At 38.1% G+C, this 19875-nt stretch overlaps 1 protein-coding gene across 1 annotated transcript in view; it reads right to left on the reverse strand.

Annotated features, from left to right (window-relative positions):
- Positions 1–729: 729 nt before the first annotated feature.
- LOC139718909 (uncharacterized) overlaps positions 730–19875 on the reverse strand; it is a 79139-nt gene continuing 59993 nt past the window's right edge. Inside the window, exons 12-15 of the mRNA XM_071630358.1 lie at positions 19222–19394; positions 15096–15175; positions 2275–2378; positions 730–851 (exon numbers count right to left, since the gene is read on the reverse strand). Coding sequence (XP_071486459.1) covers positions 797–851; positions 2275–2378; positions 15096–15175; positions 19222–19394 — 412 coding nt within the window. The 3' untranslated portion in view covers positions 730–796. The remainder of the gene's footprint in view (positions 852–2274; positions 2379–15095; positions 15176–19221; positions 19395–19875) is intronic.

The raw sequence follows: 19875 nt of genomic DNA on the forward strand, positions 1-19875 counted from the left end.
AATCAATGGAAAATTGCGAGGTTATGACATCGTTATTTCATCATTTGCATATATTCATGCACTGAACAAGAACTGTTTTGCAGAAATTAGCAAACTTCAAAATGTCATAACTTCCTTGTTTTTCATCCGATTTCAGTCAAATTTTTACCCTTGAACTCATTAGATTTCATTCTTTTTTATCAGACCAACTTATATTTGGGCTGGATTTTCCCCTTTAATACCTTTCAATCAAAGTAAGTTTATCAAGGAGCTTCCTTTAGGGGGTGAACAACACTACCAAATATCAATTCATATAGTATATATACGTGGATCACCACATGGAAGAGCAAATTTTTAGAAATGAATGATACTGTCAGATCAGTCATGTGAGTTTTCTAAGCTTACGTCTTAAACCGGGATTCCACAAAATTGATGAGTGGTTATGCTTTTCTCTTTTTCCTACACATTACAGGCTTTCCCAGCACAACAATCTTTACGTTTCTCATACATGCACTTGGTGACTGTATTCCATTACTGTGTGCTGCAATCAAGCACACACAGTTTGGTTGGTTGTGTGTGTGTGTATGTGTGAGTGAGTGTCCAGGGGCAGTTGTTGTCCTGATGATGAAACTGATTGGCCTAAGCCTTTGGGGATGCAAGTGTCCTTCATGTCGGGCAAGGCAGCACTGATTCCTCCGATAAGCATAGCATTCTGAGCGGGCGAGGGTGTTTTGTGGATGTGCGGCAGCCCTGGTATTGACAGTTCATGAGGGGTGGATGGCCTGGGGAGGAGGTTGGCGGCCCCAGTGTCAACAGTTCAGGAGGGATGATGGCCTGGTAGGGAGGTTGCCTTGCTTACAAACTGTCTTTGACTGTAGAGGGTAAGATGAGAAAGGGGAGTGGGGAAAAGACACAGAAAGGTCTGCATGACACATGGTGACTTTAATATCAGTTTATTCATAGTCAATTAGCAGTATTTCATCATGACCTGCTAATGTATTCTCATGGTCATGTATACGCCACTTCCAGTGAAGCTGGAGTAAAAATAAACAGCTTGCCTTTACAGTGACTGTGCAAAGCTGGAGTGTGAATCGGTGTGAACGCTGTGCAGGCACAAGCATGCAGTGTACTATAAACCATACAAAAATCTATGCGCTCATACACACGACATGGTGTCAGTGTTCAAAAATCCTCCATCTACCATTCTTTCACATAATTTCTCAATAACATTTCTTGTCAAGTTGTGGCTATCAGAAACGTTAAAATGGACCATATCTGACAGTTTCATGGATTATCAAAGCCAATTACGGAATGCAAGTAGATAATTTTGTCTCAAATACATGTAATCAATCACTAATTGGGTTTGTTTTCACTCCAGCTGCCGCCAAATACCCGGATGTCCAACAATAAGGATACTGTACCTACATTCACATGACATCTGGAGGACTGTATCAACATAAAAAAAAACACACCCTGCACTAATCATCACCCAATTCTATGACATGCCTGAAGAATGATACCATGGACATTTAGAATATGAAAGCACATCTTTCCATTGGATAACTCAGAGTCCCCTCCCCCCCCCCCCCACCCCCAGTTTCAAAACATAAAACAAACTTCTTCTTTCAGTAGCTGTGCATATCTCCACAGTTTTCTTACAGGAAACCAATACCCAAACAGAAATGTGGATTGAGTGAAAGCAGCAATATTGGTAGAACACATCAGTGAAAGTTTGAGGAAAATCAGACAATTGATGCGAAAGTTATGAATTCTTAATGTTTTGGTGTTGGAACCGCTGGATGACGAGACTACTAGAGGTTATGATCTCATGTGTGGACAACAATATAAAGAAAATATAACGGCAATTCCACAAAAATTCATTTTTCAAATTCATTTTTCATTGAAATTACATTCCATCAATTGATACTGACATATGTTAAGAGTAGCAATTATTCCCCCTGCTTTCTGAAAGTGGTTAGTCAAGTGCTCTTTCATTATGCTAGAAAAGTGATTTTTTTTTTTGGTGGAATTCCCTTTATATTTTCTTTGTATTGATGTCCACACATGACATCATAACCTCTGGTAGTCTCCTCATCAACACCAACACAAAAACTGTAAAAATTCATAACTTTTGCATCAATTGTCTGGGTTTGCTCAAACTTTCACTGATGTGTTCTACCGATGTTGCTGCTTTCCCTCAATCTACATTTCTCTTTGGGTTTTGGTTTCCTTTAAAGCTGTCGACAGTTTCATCCAGACCTCCAAGACTGACATTTTAGTCAAACAGTTTCATACCTGATGTGCTTGTCCTTGGTCCATTTCATCGCCGACCTGGATGCAATGCTGCTGTGTGTGAACTTACAGTCTGGTCTCCTACACTCCCTCCCGAAGTGACACATCTGTAATTGGAACATGCATGCACACACACACACACACACACACACACACACACACACACACACACACACACACGTACGCGCACATGCACGCAAGGGGGATAAAATTTGTTGAGACATTTTCATTGCACTCCAATCAGTATAAAAAATTATAGGCATGGCAGGCAGTGTGTTACCAAGGAAACTGAATACAGGTGACCGTCCCTTATAACAAAGTCCTTGGGACCATCAGTTTTCTTCCCTCATATCAACATTTTGTTACAGCAAAGCAAATAAAGTACATACAGATATCTTGATAATCATTTTGGGACTTGAAAAGAATGCATACACTCAGTTTCAAGAAAATACCTTTTGCGAAGGGAGCTTGCAATAATTTGTAGACTCGCACACAGCGATCAGTGGACTTGCACATAGAGATTGGAGCTCCGCTTGCCGTGACTGTGCATATCCACAAATTATTGCGAACTGCCTTTGCAAACGGCAACCATTATTTGAACTTGACTGGTACCTTTAACCCATTGAGGATGGGCTGATTTTGCTACAACATGCATTTCACATAGACACTTGCCCGAGCATGCTTGGGACTCATCCTCAACAAGTTACGTTATGCATCTGTGATCTGAATTTGGTGGTCACAGCTTAAAGCTGTGGAAAGTTGTTAAGAGTACACCACAATACTTTGTGTACAGTGCTTATCAGGTAAAGTTCATTGACCATTTGACCTTTGAACTTGCTGGACTTCACCCATATTTGAGCTTGACCAACATTTTTAGGTTATGTACCTGTGGTGTGAGTTTGGTGGTCATAGATCAAAGCTTTATACAGAGATAGAGAGAGTACACCAGATTGTTGATGCTGCCGCTGCTGCCGCCATGACGGGCAATAAAAAAATTACACAACTCTCAAGTTGTGCCATGGCTTCAAGACAGGTGCACTATAATTGGTTGATATGTGAATGAGTCGGGCTTTCCTATTGGCTACGACCATGCCCTCAAGGGGGAACAGAAATACTGACTGAGACAAGAATTCAGTGACTTCTCATGTAAAGACCTTCATAAAAAAAAAAAATAGATGATTAAACATGAAATAATTACAGAAAGGATGGAATGCATGCAAGCCGATGCTTAATAAAGTGGAAATAATGCTGTAACCTTTGAATTGGGTCTCTTTTCTCGACGACCGATGATAGGCACATCAAACAGCGTAATTGAATAATAGCCACCAAGGACAGAGCATTTGATGATCCCACGGACACACAATACCGGTTATCAGGGGCCGGCACTTCCAAGGTACGGACTGTTGGTTTGGGGTTCCTAATCAACTGCAGCTGCCAGTTAAACATCTGAATTCCCGTATTTCTGTGCTCTAGAAAGTCTTCTCTGACTACCGTCGATGCTGAAGTCATTAGCTTTCATGGACTTGAACTTTATCTCCCATTAAGATGCAACCGCAGGCATGAGCAGTGCACACATGGCATCGAATAGACCATCTCCATGCCTGCACACCACAAATCAAATGCAAGCATTGGGGTACACCAGGGTACATCAACTGTAAGCATGCCAGATTTTCTATAAATATTCATGGCACTGCAGTTGTAGAAACACAATAGCTTTAATGTGTAACACTCATCTTTCTTCATAGCCACCTGCAACACACATCAACAACTTAACTTTAAAAAAAAAGTCTCCTGTTGAAAAACATCGATCAACGATTTCATATTACTGGAAAAAATAATGTTGATTTATAAGACTATGTGCATTCTGATGCAAGTATGACAATGTGTGCCAGTGCTAATGGATTCCAGGGAATACTTTTTACTTTCTGGTTTTTTTTAATAATATATCTTAAGCCAGGATGCCAACTCAGCTGTAGACACATAAAAGGAGAAATTGAGAAGCCCCCACTTAGAGCAACTTGAATTGTATCATATCCGCTAGTTCTATGCATTAAATGCAACAAACACACAATGAGAAGTTTTGGACAGTTTTAGACTCTCAAGGCCCATTTATACTTGCTAGGAAAAATCATGATTTTTCTAAAATCGCAACATTTGGGTGCAAGTTGCTAAGCAACTACATCCAAACGCCCTGGAAACATCGCCAGAAAAATCGCCAGCCGGAGTGCGATTTTTTTAATCATCTCGATGTTTGAGGTTAAGTTTAGCGAGTGTAAACCCAAGCTGCAGAAATATCGTGATTTTTCATCACGTGACTTTCGGTATCAGATTGCACCGGGTGTTTACGCGCGCTCCCGATCCCTCTGTGGAACATGTAGAGAGTACGTCGGCCGCTGGCCAGAGTACAGGGTACATGCTGTACAGGTAAACGGCCAATCCTCGGCTCGTGGTCTCTCACCTCCCTGATGAAACTATATTGTATATGGAAACTAGTGACAAACCTGAAATTCTCCAACCACGTATCATCACCTCATAACGACTTAACAAAATAATGTTCTCCCAGAAATGCGCTGATTTTGGGAGTGCCCATGCTGCTCTCGGTATACGTTGACTTTCTGGAATACAGGAGTACGTACCAAGTGTCGGTAAAACAATGGTGAGTTCTTGCTGTTGCCTGATGAAATACCAGACCTAAAAAACGAACCTACTTCTCAATTTCGCCATATTGGCGAAATTTCATAATCATCCTGAATCGCTACTTTTATCAACTTTCCCATACTAAGCTGCAGTTTTACACACCTGCTACGTATGTGATCTAATATAGCAAGCTATATAGTATTACCATTTATAAGTTTACACTCTCGAGAAACATAAATTTATGTGTGCATTGGACTGATAAAAAGCCCTGGCTCAACGTTCCAACCAGCTAGCTGGCTGTGAGCAAAATAGACTGCACTGCAGTGAATACAAATAGCGCGCGCTTCCACTCGTCTACCGTGTTGAAGAGAGGCAAATTACACATGCGCACTTCCGACCAAACAATCGCGATGTTTCGTGAAGCTCAAATTTCGCATGCTTTTGCGCAAGTGTAAACGGTGGAACCAAAATATCGTGATTTTTAAAAATCGCGCTGTTAGTAGGTGTAAATGCGGCTTCAATCTTTCCCTTTTTCTCATTCTCTCTATCCTCTCTCACCTACCTTTTTACCCTCTCTCTGCTTCCAGGGCAAATTCATATGAGATAAAGAAGCATACGGCTGACTAGGTTATTGACTCTTAAACCACAATGCATCCCACAACACCTGCAAGCAACCCAAATGGTATTCTCTGATAGCAATGAATATTTTCTTCACTCCCCTACCTCCTCCTTCTCCCCTCCCCCTCTATGGTGGCTGAGATAACAATGAATAAGGTATCTCAAGTGAAGTTCCCCTCCTTTACAGATCGAAAAATGCAGGGTAGCCTCTGGAGAACACCTGGGGGAACAATGTTACCTTGTAGACAACCTCTTTGTAGCCTTTGCAAAACCCCCAGGTAAATTTTACCCTCGACCGTCCTTGAGAAACTCAAGGTAACATCCAGGTGACACCCAGGTAAGCTGTCTGTTAAAGGGATGGTATAGTTTAGGTTGAGATAGGGATTCAGCTTTTTAACTTTTTGCAAGATTATTAGAAACCAATTATGAAATATTAAAAAGCATACAATTCTAGGAGGAATTCAAAGTTTATTTGATGAAAATCAGTTTTAAAATGGCTGAAATATCCAAAAACAATGTAAAACAAAGCAATCCTGATAAAAGTTGGGTTCCATCTTTTATATGGATCACTTTGTTTTGGATATCTCAGCCATTTCAAAACCAATTTTCATCAAATAAACTTTGAATTCCTCTTACAACTGTATGCTCTTTCACATTTAATGAGAGGCTTCTCATTATCTCATAAAAGAGTTATAAACCTGAAATACCATCTCAAGTGAACCTAGATCATCCCCTTAAAGGGACTGTACAGTACTGGTTGAGGTGGGGATTCAGGTTTATAACATTAATAAGTGAGATAAGGAGAAACCTCAATATGAAATATGAAAAAGCATGTAATTTTAAGAAGGATTCAACGTTTATTTGATGAAAATTGGTTTTCAAATAGCTAAGATATCCAAAAAGTGATAATAATAAAAGGCAGCAGGCCATGCCCTTTATTAGGATCTCTTTGTTTCACATTGTTTTAGGATATCTCAGCCATTTCAAAACCGATTTTCATCAAATAAACTTTTGATACCCCTTAGAATTGCATGCTCTTTGACATCTCATAGAGTGGTTTCTGAACATCTCGCAAAACGTTAAAAACTAAATCCTCACCTCAACCAGAACTGTACACACCCTTTAAGACACCTTCCAGGTATATCTTACTGGAAAAGCCAGATGATCAAAGTTTGTCTGAAAGAAAGGACTAAAATGTTCTCGGCACAACAATGAAAATTTGATCAAAATCGGAAGAAAAAATAAAAAGTTACGAAATTTTGAAGTTTTGCTAATTTTTCGTGAAACAATACTTTAGCGGTCAATATGAAAATGCAAATAGTGATGTGATGATGCCGTCCCCTCACAACTTGCCATGTAGTTTGTACACGAAATTGTGAAATTCCTTGTTTTTCTTTCAAATGCAATTATGCCCCAATCTCAAGACCTGATTTATCTGACTGATCATTATTTTGAAGCTATTCAACATGTTTTACACTGTTATTACAGAAGAATGGAATTTTATTTTTGTACACAATTAAAAAGGAAAATTGTGAAGTGATGACATCTTCAATTAGCTCATTCACATATTTATATCAACTGCCCAAGCACTGTTATGCAAAAATCAGTGAATATATGATGTTTCACGACTTCCTCACTTATAGTCCAATTTTGACCAAATTTTCACTGTTTTGCTTATCATTTTTTACTCTTTTTCACACTTACTTTAAAGTGACCTGGAAGTCTCTTTTAAGATGGAGCACACAATTGTTTGCCCCATCCTGTGGTTACTATCACTGAAATGTTATCCCAAGTTTTGCCTCCGGAGAACACCCACAGAACGTCAGGGTAAGGTCGACAGATTGTGAGAGTCACTACTCTACACCAAGTAACAATTTGACAGGGTAACGCTCCATGTCCCTTTAGATCACCCTTTACTGAGCAGAAAACAAGATGTGGATTGAGTGAAAGAGGGGTGGGGGAGGGAGGAAGGGAGAGACAGAATTAACAGAGAAAATGTAGATCCTGGTAAAAGCAAGAAAAGAAGATAAAACAAAATGAATAAAACAAGAAACAACAACAACTGAGAGTCAACAGAAGCAAAAGGAAGGAGAGAGATTGAAGAGAGAGAGAGATACAGAGAGACAGGATTCCAGCAAATAGGGAAATGAATTATGAAATTTAAGCCCATAAATCTTGCCTCCTGTGCACTCAGCGACTTCAGACATAAACTGGAACACAAAGTGATGCCCTCTCGTTTTTCTCCATTCAATGCACTCTGGTTTCCTCTGCCCCTCTCTCACTCCCCCAAAACAGAATATGCTTCTTTTCAAACATGGGCAAATTTCTGTGACTAATTTGTCCCCCTTCATCTGCCCATCCTTGGTGCATGTCAATGTCACAATGCATCGCTGTCAAACTGTCTTTGTGACCAGGAATGGTCGAAGGCATCCACTTAAGGATATCTTCCCTTTCTCTGTTTATCCACAGAGAAAAACAGCTCCCTGAGGATATCTCAGATGGCCGGCGAGAAAAGAGAATCTGCACCAAATTGCCCTATAACTACAGGCAGGTAAGCATGACGGGCTGGTAGATCGGAAAAACCCTAAACATAAGACGAAACAAAAATGAAATCTTGATATTCCTCAGAAAAGGGACTCTGATATCCCAGGATATGGGTGACAGCACAATTTCTTACATTCCTCACGGTCGAAATCCTCACACTTTATCATCAATAAAAAGACAAAGTAAAGCAAACAAACAGCATGCACCAAAAAATGTTATGCATTATCTTTCTTGAGCATGTAAACTTTATCTCTAACTTTTATCTTTTTCAGTGGTGAGGTTGCTCAAAAGGCGTGTCTTCATCAGCCCGAAGTTCAAACTAGCGGGACATTTTGCGGTCTTAGAAAATAGCCCGATACAGCGAATGTGCGTCTTCATCAGCTCGAACAGCCTGCTTCGGGAAATTAGTCCGAAAATTGACGCATGCGCACTTTGCAATATTACTCTGCCTGGCTCGCGGTTCGAAAGTGGATTTCCCCGCTCAATATCTCCTATATCACCGTATGTACGATTCTACAACCAGGGAGGTGAGCAGTACAGCAAATTCTCTCCAAAGGGATATTAATAACGCTACTCTTTCTTCTGTCCAGTGAGGCATCTTATATGAAATTAACGAATTGCAATGTTTAAACAAATCCAAAATGCACACAATCTGCAAGAATCTTCAGCTAAGGTAGAGTGGACCAGAAGAAGAAGTTTACAAAAAAAAAAACAGCTAGCATGCACGGCACTGAGTTTTAATAGGGAGGTGAGAGAAATCACCTCCCTGGTTTTAAAGATGACAACAACAGTAGGCCTATAGTACACACATGTGATCCTTGAATAAACCGTGCGTGTAATGTACTATACACAATCACTAGCTGCTTGTACATGCGCTTTCCATTGCCAGCTGGCTATAACCAGAAGCGTGGAGGGATCGAGAAAATTTCGGGCTGATGGAGACGCACCCAAGATAGCGCGCTATTTCACGAATTTGCGCTCGAGTTGATGAACTAGACCAAGATTTTGGGGGAAATTTTCCCGATCAAATAGCGCGCTATCTGCGTCTTCACTACACAGAGAGCGCGCTATTTTGACATCGGACTAGTTTGGTAACCGCAAGATAGCGCGCTATTTTGAAACTTCGGGCTGATGAAGACACGCCTAAAGGGTCCTTCTTGGTGTATAGATTTATTGGTGTGTAAACAGTATTTCAAATAGGCTGATTAGCACCTCCTCCCAGGGAAGTCCTGCAAGCATCTTTGAGGCCCCCTGGGAGGGTCCCTTGAAAAAAAAAGAGAAAACGTCACCCTACGGATTTTACCTGTTTTGTGAAAATCCATCATGGGGTTTTCTACAGAAGAAGATGATATTCATTGATAATGTAAAATGTCTATGCATGATGGACGATAACATGATGCACGACTCAAGTGGAAGTGGAACAACAAATGATCACAATGGTTCACTTGAGCCCTGGATTCAGGTGAGGTAAAATTCTCATTGCTGTTTCATCCATGCAAACTTAAAGATTACTGAATGTGATTGAAATATAACCCCCCCCCCCAAAAAAAAAAAAAAAACAGCTTATACACACATATTTCAACTAAATGTACATCCACCTTTGACGAACTATAGTAAATGTTTCACACATCTACATTCTACTGAATGTGATTGAAATATAACTCCCCCCCTCAAAAAAAAAAAAAAAAAATACAGCTTATACACACATATTTCAACTAAATGTACATCAACCTTTGATGAACTATGGTAAATGTTTCACTCATCTACAACATTAAGCAGTCACTAATTTCAAATCAAAACCTTCAAAACTGATTAAGAAGTTACTCAATCCACATAATTTCTGGTGCATTTTACTTTAAAAAAAATCATCAAACATTCACAGCAAAAAAAATGCACATGTCCATCTTTATCAAGTCACATTCACAGCTTAATTCATAAGATTTAAATGTGAGTTACGTTTCTATTTCAAAAACTTGTTACCATGGTAACACATTGTTCTACATTGACAAAAGATGTTTCTTGCACATCTGTATAGCATAGCTGTCATATATGCCACATCTCAAAGAGCACAAAAACCAGGGAAGTAGCTTATTTCACATTTTTGTATGATATTTACAAAAAAAAGTTGTTACAAGTTGACGAGCACATTCTGCAAGGAGGGGGAAAACTTTAATGTTACTGTTCCAATTACGCACTTACCAATTCCGATGAACAATTTCAAAGGAAAAGTTTGAACCTTGTGTACCAATGTGCATCCTGAGCAAAAACACTCAAGCACTTTGACTGCTGTGCAGCTGACTGGGATGCCCCAATTCTCACATCATCACTTTGTGCGCCATATATTTACATAACTCTCCATTTACATTTTAATGAAGTTCACTGATCACGCCCTAAGCAAATATTTCACAATCCATCACATCCATCATAAATCTTTGTCTATTGTATTCATATTGTGATACTTGCATGCTCATGCAAAATACTTTTATGTTCTTTATGTATTCATATTCTCATTTACAAAATATTTTGTTGCTAATGAACTCAAAACTCAAGACAGAAGACTTATCTTCTAATCAGATGATATCAGCACTGGCTATTCCTGGCTAAAGTTACAGCTGGAAAATAGCACTTTTAATGACAGGACAGTTACCCTTGACCTAGGCCCTTGAACTGTTATCGCTTTCATGTTCTGGCAAATATGTAAATGTCACTTTATTTTCACCTTATCCAGCAACTTGTTTAACCACTGGGCACTCCTAGCTGACATTATGGCTGGACATGGAATATTCTTTCTTGTTGTTGAAGAAGTGACCTTTGACTTTGACCTTCCACCTGTTATCACTATCATGTTCTCACAAAATAATTGTCATTCCATTTTTACCTTGTCCATCAAATGAAATTACTAGGAGTTCAATTCTGAAGGTAGGCCTATAGGCTGGAAATTGCAGTCTTTGGAAGAAGTACACTGACCTTTTACATTTTGACACTATCAGTTCATGTGAAAAATTTTCTATTCATTTCTCCCCTTCCTATCAAGACTGCATTTCTAAATGGACATTCCTAGATGAAGTTACAACTGTAAAATGCCACAGTCAGCCAAGGTTTGGTGAACTTTGACCTTGAGGCAACTTACTAAAAATCTAATTAATACATCTAGCACTTTATGCAGCAAATCATAAGTACTAGGAAATCCACTCCATTGTCTTCCTGTAAATCTTAAATCTGCTTGAGAACAACAGACAGACAGATGGATGGACAACCCACAAACATGATGCCCTGGCATCCTTTGGAGCAAAGACATTAAGAAGAAAATCCCAAAACGAACATGCACGATTCACTATTCCAATTCCTTGTACTCTACCACCATAGGAATTCTAGCATTAGAGCATTTTACTAATGTAAGACATGGCCATCGCATGCCTTTGTTTTTTCTTAAATCTTTTCCAATCGAATCGCTGACCATATTCAAGAATTCAGTCAACCCTCGAACAGTCGAATTGCAGTGCACACCAGGGTAGCTCACACCCAGGGACCTCAAAACTGTTGCCATGAATCATCCATTATCCTGCCTCTACACCAGCCTCATATTCTCTTTGGGCATCAATCTTTTACGACCTTCTATCTGGGTTCATTTTTCTGCATCCATTTCTAAAACTGCATGCCTCTTTCTACAGCTTCATTCCCTTAGGGTTGTTGTTGTTTTTGACAACTTGCACATATACTGGTTACAGCTAATATCTAGGGGAAAAAATTATCAAATTATATCAAATCCAAAAGGTAAATGCCCTGGCATAACTTAAATATCTGTTTTGCTCTCTCTTGCAAATTCAGGCTTTAATCATATAATTTCATCTCCACAAGAGGAATATATGCTGAACAGTAGAAAAAGTGATAAATATATTGTAGATTTGCTAAAAAAAAATCATTTGCATTTATCTAAATGTACGGTTATGTTCTGTTGATGTTCAATGATACAGCATATAAGCAAACATATTGTAGGTGCCTCTTTACTTGATGATTTACAATGTATGTCTCTACTCAAAGATACAGACAAAATGATTCATTAATTTAAGATCACTTACAACAAGTGATTATATAATTATTCATTCAATTGATTGACTAATATTAAATTAATATAAAATTGATAAAATCATGCGCTTAACAGTTAAACTTTTGTTTATGTGCGTTTGTTACCTTGTCGAAAACACTGCTAGAATCTTCAATTCCTACTCATTTTTGAGACTTGCAAAACAAAACCAAAGACAGAAACTGTTTAGAAAAAACAAACAAACAAACAAACACATTACACTTAATTCCTGAACAGTACTAATGAGAACAGCAAACCAAAATCATAAAACCTTGCTTCAAACCAGGTAAGTTATCCCATGACCAGTATAGGTATGATAACTTGTATAAATATTGTTTAATTCTGCAATAAAAAAACTCAAGGATTCTGTTATTTATAAACTAATTACTCCTATATAGGGTCTCTTATCTAAACTTTACTTAAAAATGTGTACACCTTATGTCTTATTTCATATCATTATGATAGAGAGGTGAAGTTTGTGACATCCAGTGGGACCATAACACCTTACTTTGGCATTTCTCATAATTTTACACTTTTTAATCTCCCCAAACCATACTGCAGATGTGATATAGAGTCACCTACACCATAATGTGTTAAGCATGATCCCAACACCTTAATATAAAAAAAGAAAAAAGAAAAAGGTGAGCCGCAAGCAGAAAAGTAAACAATGCATCTATTTCATGGATTAAACAATACATCTATTTCATGGATCGTTAGGAAGATCACGACTTTAGGAACGCAGATATGCCTATTAAAGTGAATGATGACTTCTTCCTATTTTTTCCCCCTACAGTTGATGAGAAAAGGCACTGTATGCTAAAGGATTGCTCTTCAACGTGAATAACAGGAACAACAAAATCTGCGTATCAATGTCAAAACAGCATCATGTGTACACCTGGGCATTAGCAGATGCGGTACCAGGTAAGACAAGAAGAAATTATATGCAGCATCACACCACAGCCACTCACCACAGGAGTAGGAATACTATGGGGGGGGGGGGGGGGGGGGGGCGATAACCTGCATGGTGGGAGAACTCAACAGAACACTTGCACATAATATACAGCATGTCCCAAAAATAATTACAACCGGATTTTCGCATTGATAACTCCCAAAATATGATTAAACTATCTTAATGCTACTTCAGGGTCTTAAGATATAACATCTTAGCTCTATTTTGCAGAAAACTCCTTTCAATTTGGTTAAGTGGTCGCAGAGAAATGTGGATTGTTGTAAAGCATGTCATGGGCCTGATTCTTCCAAATTTAGCACTTGGATGCTCTTGGAACTACATGTTCATGTGTGAACACGATGGACAGACCTTGGAGGGAAGGGATTCCTGACATGCTCTACAAAACTCCTAATTTCTCTTTGACCACTGAAGCAAATTGAATGGGGTTTTCGGTAAGATGTGGCAAATGAGTTATAGTTTCATACCCTGAACTTGTATTTGGATTGGTTCACTAATTTTAAAGTTATCATTGTGGAGGGTCCTATCGTAATTTTTTTTTTTTTTTTTTGGGGGGGGGGGACATATGGTACACATACTGTGTTCTGCTATCCTATGTGCTGGTGACAAGGAAAATAAAATAAATTTGATGTTTGTTTGCTTCTCCATACATTTACAGTGTAATGAGATGGAGTTAGTCAGAAATGAATATCTGGCTTAATGATGAATGACTCATCAATCTTGGTTCACTGTCTGCTCCTGTGACTGGCATCATTCTCGACAGGTTATAGACCTCCTTTCAAATAACTCTGGCAATCTGTCATATTCCGATGGATTGGGAGATTTTTGTTTCCACATAGCAAGTGCTAGAATCCTGCTCATTATTCTCAATTCATAATAAAAAGAGCTCTTGACTGACCTCTTACAGAAAGTAGGGGAATGATATTACCCTTAACATGTGTCAGTAAAATGTAGATGGAATGTGCACTCTTCATGAAAAAGGACATTTTGTAGAATTCTTTTTATATTTTCTTTATGTTGTTGTCTATAATAATGTCATAAAGTGTAGTAGTCTCCTTATCCAGCAATGACAGCACCAAAAGTGTAAAACTTCATAGCTTTTCAATAGATTGTTTGATTTTCCTCAAACTTTCATTAATGTGTTTTACTGGTATTGCTGCTTTTACTTGATCCACATTTATCTGAGTTTTGGTTTCCTGTAAGATTTACATGTCTACCCACAGAAGACTTGTGAGGCAATGACTTGACGAGCTCATCCACTATACATAATAAGTAAATGCAATTAAAAACCATTTTGTAAAAATTTCCATAACTTTTTGGAGTTTTAAACCAGTAGCAGCAGCAGCAGCAAATGATAATAATAATGATAATGATAAAATAATAATAATGATCGTAATAATAACAATAATAATAACATTAATAATAATAATGATGATAATGATAATAATAACAATAATAATAATAATAACAACAATAATAAATATGATAATTATTCTTATTATTATCATTATTATTATTATTATTATTATTATTATTATTATTATTATTATTATTATTATTATCATTATTATTATCATTATTATTATTATTATTATTATTATCATTATTATTGTTATTATCATCATCATTATTATTATTATCATCATCATCATCATTAATCTCATTATATAATAATAATAATATGGTATTCTTTATCCAGGGTACCCTGCCATCATTATTACCCTAGCACTGCCAGGTACCAATGAATTTACGCACCAGGGTGGAGAGGGACATGGATAGTCGCAAGCTTACAATTTGATTTGTACATCTCGGGAGACAAGTGATAAAATTATTTCATAGCAGTATTTTTGTTGTTGTTGTTGTTGTTGTTGTTGTTTGCATTGTTGTTGGAAGGACAACAAATACTGGTCCAGTTTAGAATAATAAGATTGTGATATTGGATAAGGAGACGCAAGCCTTCAAACAGTGCAAAACACTCACCTTTGGGTGAAGAAAAGGACATTTGACATTCCTGCAGTTTGGATGAAACTTGCACACTGTCTTACTTTGTAATGCTGAAAGAAAGAATAAACAAACAAACAAACAAATAGGAAAGCACATTGTTAACAACTCTTTGCATTTTTTCCTTTAGTCGTTTGCATATCATAAGTTTAAAGGGTGTGTACAGTTCTGGTCGAGGTGAAGATTTAGCTTTTAATGTTTTGTGAGATATTCAGAAACCACTCTATGAGATCTCAAAGAGCATGCAGTTCTAAGGGGTATCAAAAGTTTATTCGATGAAAATCGGTTTTGAAATGGCTGAGATATCCAAAAACAAGGTGAAACAAAGAGATACTAATAAAGTGGGGGCATGTCGCCTTTTATTATTAGCACTTTTTTGGATATCTCAGCCATTTGAAAACCAATTTTCATCAAATAAACGTTGAATCCTTCTTAAAATTACATGCTCTTTCATATTTCATAAGAGGCTTTTCATTATCTCACTTAGGAATGTTCAAAACATGAATTCCTACCTCAACCAGTACTGTACAGTCCCTTTAATTCCCCATCAATATTGTACTTAGTGTATCTTAGAGTTTGAGTAGGCAGTTCCATTCTGCCAAAGGGCAATGAGAAATGCAAACTGGGCATTCCAAACCACCATATGGCAGCCAAAAATGCAAAATGAGCATTCAAAATTGCCATAAAACAGCCAAAAATGCATAATGGGCAGCCAAACTCTCCATAGAGCAATCGAATGTGGAAAAACACATTCATATTCGTCATAATGCATTCAACTTAATAGCACGGTAGGACATACAGTTAACAACAAAATTATTCATACCCCTGAGAAATTATTAGTTTTGAGCAGACAAGTGAAGGATGGAGTGATGGTGATTGGGTGTTAACTTTTTACTCTTATTCGTCCTCTATAAATTGACATTAATTCCAGTTTCACCTCATTTGCATAACAATAGAAATGTTGAGATATAACACCCAATCACTGTCACTCTATCCTTTACTTGTAAGAAATCTGCTCAAAACTAGAAATTTCCCAGGGGTATGAATAATTTTGTTAACTGTATGCCTGAAGTTACAGCATTCAATTTCACCAAAAAAGTTCTCATGCTCATAAATAATGCATTCCATTTAGCACTGTATTTACAAATATACAGCAATACATGCATACAAAAATCATGTTGTTTGTTGCACATTTATTGTTTGGTTTCCACTGAATGTCGTCCTAATTTCTTTTAAGTCATATTTTACTCTTCTGATTTCTTCACTATGTTTAAAAACCTCTGTCCCCACAACATTGATTACATTCTCCTTTGTATAGATATCAAATCTTATTCATAAATTCTTGGCACATTCATCTCAATCTGCAACAGACAAATATAAAAGCTAATATATACACATATCTAGAATATGGCAGAAGAAAAATCATGATGTTGTATACATGATATGATTTATGTCTCTAGTGTATGTATACAACAATAGTTAAAGAGATGGTGCAAATGACAAGAAAATACATAACGAAAGAAAATTTATACAGATAAAAAAAAGCCGATCGATTCTAATCTTGACAAATCCTAATGTCATTCTAGCTTCAAACATGGTGATGATGATGATGATGAAACAGCATTTAGTGCCATTTATCTGTAGAAATATTTAGAGTTGCCTGGCTCCGACATGGAAGGGAATAGATTTTCCCGTCGCAATTTCTAGGCATACGGGAAAAACAGTGTTGGAGAAGGAGTCGAATCGCTATCCACAATAGGCGTTTTCACATCAGCCCGATAAAAATCCAAGCTGGAGATATTTTTTTATTTCCCAAGTCAGAAAATAGCGAGCTATTTTGAAACATCAGGCTGATGTGAAAACGCCTATTGTACAAATTTCTGCATAGGTTCCATAGCATGAAAGTTGAATGTTTAGCATTTCACTGGCTTTGATGTTCCATGTTCCAAGCCGCTCTTCTATGGAGTTTTGATATGGAGCCCAAATAAGAGGTTCTTCATTTTAATTTGAAGCTATATTTGGGAGGAAATGCTGAAATCCTGTGTGGAACTCTTGGTTATATGCTACGGAATAAGCCCTTACAGTTTTTCGTCAAATCTTCTTGTTATTAATACCCAAGGACTGAAAAAACAAATATTAGTATTGCATAAAAAGTTAGCATTTAACCATCTTGCGCACATTTGTGAATAAATTTGTTTCCGAGGTTTAGTACCTGAATGTGAAACCTTTTGGATTAAATAATTGGCTAATGCTTTGTTAAAAGAAGTGCATTTTTTTTTTACTGATTTTTGTTTAGCTTTCCTGTTCTCTACATACTAAATAATTGCTGCCAAAAACATTGAAAGGGACAGCAAACTGCTGCTCACTCAGTTTGTTGTAAATGAGGAATGAGGTATACTTTAAATGGAAATGCTGTCTTTTGTTGAAGCAATTCATTAACACCTGCGATATAGTGCATAACTTCTCCGTGGCGCAGAGCATGGGTACAAAGGAGAGATTCTTGTTTCTTTTCCTTCTCTAAGACCCCGTTTACAGTGCGGGGCTAGGCCGAGCCGCGGCCGAGCCCCACAATTTTGTCCGTTTACACTGCCGGGCTCGGCCGCGCTTTAAATTCAAACCTTTCAATATTTTGTCGTAGTGGCGCTCTGCTTGTAAACAAATGCAATTTGGTATAGTCTGGTATTCAGACTCTTTGCCAATTGGATTCCGTGGTGACAAAGTCGCCGTTCGGGCAAAGGCCTTTGCCGAAGGAAAAATCCTTTGCAGGACAAAACCACCTTAAACTATACTAGTTTTCGATGTTGAGGGGGTTAATATCCTGAATAACGAAATAATATGGGCAGAGGGTTTGGAAGCCAGACATAAATTGGCCGCGTATTTGGCTCAATTTGCGTTTACACTGAGAGAAGGCCGGGCTCGGCTGCAGCTTGGCCATGGCCGAGACCACCTCCAGAGCGTGGCCAAATGCGCGACCAATTTTGGCCCCGCATTTGGCCTTTTGCATGTTTACACTGAAATGAAGCCCGCCTGTAAACGGGGTCTAACACCTCCCTGCTCTAACTTCAGCTCTAGGACATTTCATCAATGTATGGTTTCATTACGTATGAATCTGCATGCCAACTGGCAAACCTGGTTGGCTTACAGTGAATTTGAATGATGATTGACAATTCAGGTTGCCCTACCCACAAAACTGAATGATCCATTCATACTTTTATGTAATATGTGCAAAATTGAGTGACCTGATATATACTTTTGCATGCACTGACTGCAAAATTGGATGGGAAAACCTGCCGCACAAATTGTCTTTAAATACTTCCTAGTTTATTGCACATGGCCTATAAAAATTATACACCTAAACCTCCTTTTTTTTGGGGGGGGGGGGGGCAACTTTTTATTTCTTCCAAAACAAACACCGTTTGCACTTGTGTATGTACATCATCGCCTGCCCAACAGAAGGGCCCTGGCATGAAATTCTGACACCAAAATCAAATTTTGATGTGTGACATGATTTAACAGAGTTTCGAAAGCTCTTTAAAATGATTTAACATCATTGATTTGTGAGTTTTGGAGCATGCAGGCCTTAGGGCCCTTCTGCAGGTCAGGCAATGACATACACAATTGTGCTGCCATATCATTTGAATTGTTAGTTCTCATTGTAATTTTACTTAGTACTACAATGCACTTTATGCCACTACTTTACAAGCTCTTTTATCTTTCTCTTTCTCTTTCTTTCTGTCTCCTTGTCTACCTGTTTATCTGTCTATCTTTTTGTTTGTTTGTCTACCCATCTTTCTCGTGTCTGCCAAGATGTCTTCACTTGTCTATTCATTGATCTAACTGCCTTGATGTCTATCTGCCTATCTATTCGTCTGTCTCTCTGTCTGTTTGCCTGTCTATTGTCTATGTCTGCCTTCCTGTCTGTCTGTCTGTCTATTTGTCTGTCTGTCTGTGTCTGCCTGCTGATCCTGTCTGTCTGTCTGTCTGTCTATTTGTCTGTCTGTCTGTGTCTGCCTGCTGATCCTGTCTGTCTGTCTGTCTGTCTATTTGTCTGTCTGTTTGTCTCCCTCCCATCCCCTCCCTCTCTCCATTGCTGACTTACTTGGCTTGAACCTTGGCACAGCTCTGACTTGTGGTGTCTGTATGATGACTTGTGCTGGCTTCGTCCTGGTGGCGTGAGTGTAAGGACACGATGGATTCATGCAGGTGGCGTCAAACTTACAGTTGGGATGGATGAACACACACTTGTCACCAAACTTACAGTTTGGGAATGTCCTGCAGGAGAGATAGGCAGAGAAGGGGTTGGGGGAGTTATGTGTTCATACACCTCTATATATTTAAGTACATGCCTACAAATAGACATGGTAATGCGAAAGAGAGGTACAGTTAAATGCTCTTTTATTACGCTAGAAAGGAGAAAATCTATTGACGTCTCTGTATATTTTCTTCATATTGTGGAAAATTTGTGACATCACAAAATGTTCTAGCCTTCTCATCCCGTGATGGTGGCACCGAAACTTAAATATCAGTAACTTTTCACCCGACCGTCCAATTTTTCTCAAACTTCACTGATGTGTTCTACTAACATTGCTGCATTCCCTCAATCCACAGATATATTTTATTTTAATTCTCCTTTAGTTTATAAGCATGCTTATCCTGAGGTCAAAAAAAGAAATGACCACAGTATACCAATTTTATCTTCAAATCAATAAAGTAATACCACATCACTGATCAGAGGGGGAAAATGTATCTATTT

This window comes from Diadema antillarum, unplaced genomic scaffold (genome assembly GCF_040938485.1).
Source record: "Diadema antillarum isolate AM-2024a unplaced genomic scaffold, OU_Dant_1.0 scf00000101, whole genome shotgun sequence".
Lineage (NCBI taxonomy): Eukaryota > Metazoa > Echinodermata > Echinoidea > Diadematoida > Diadematidae > Diadema > Diadema antillarum.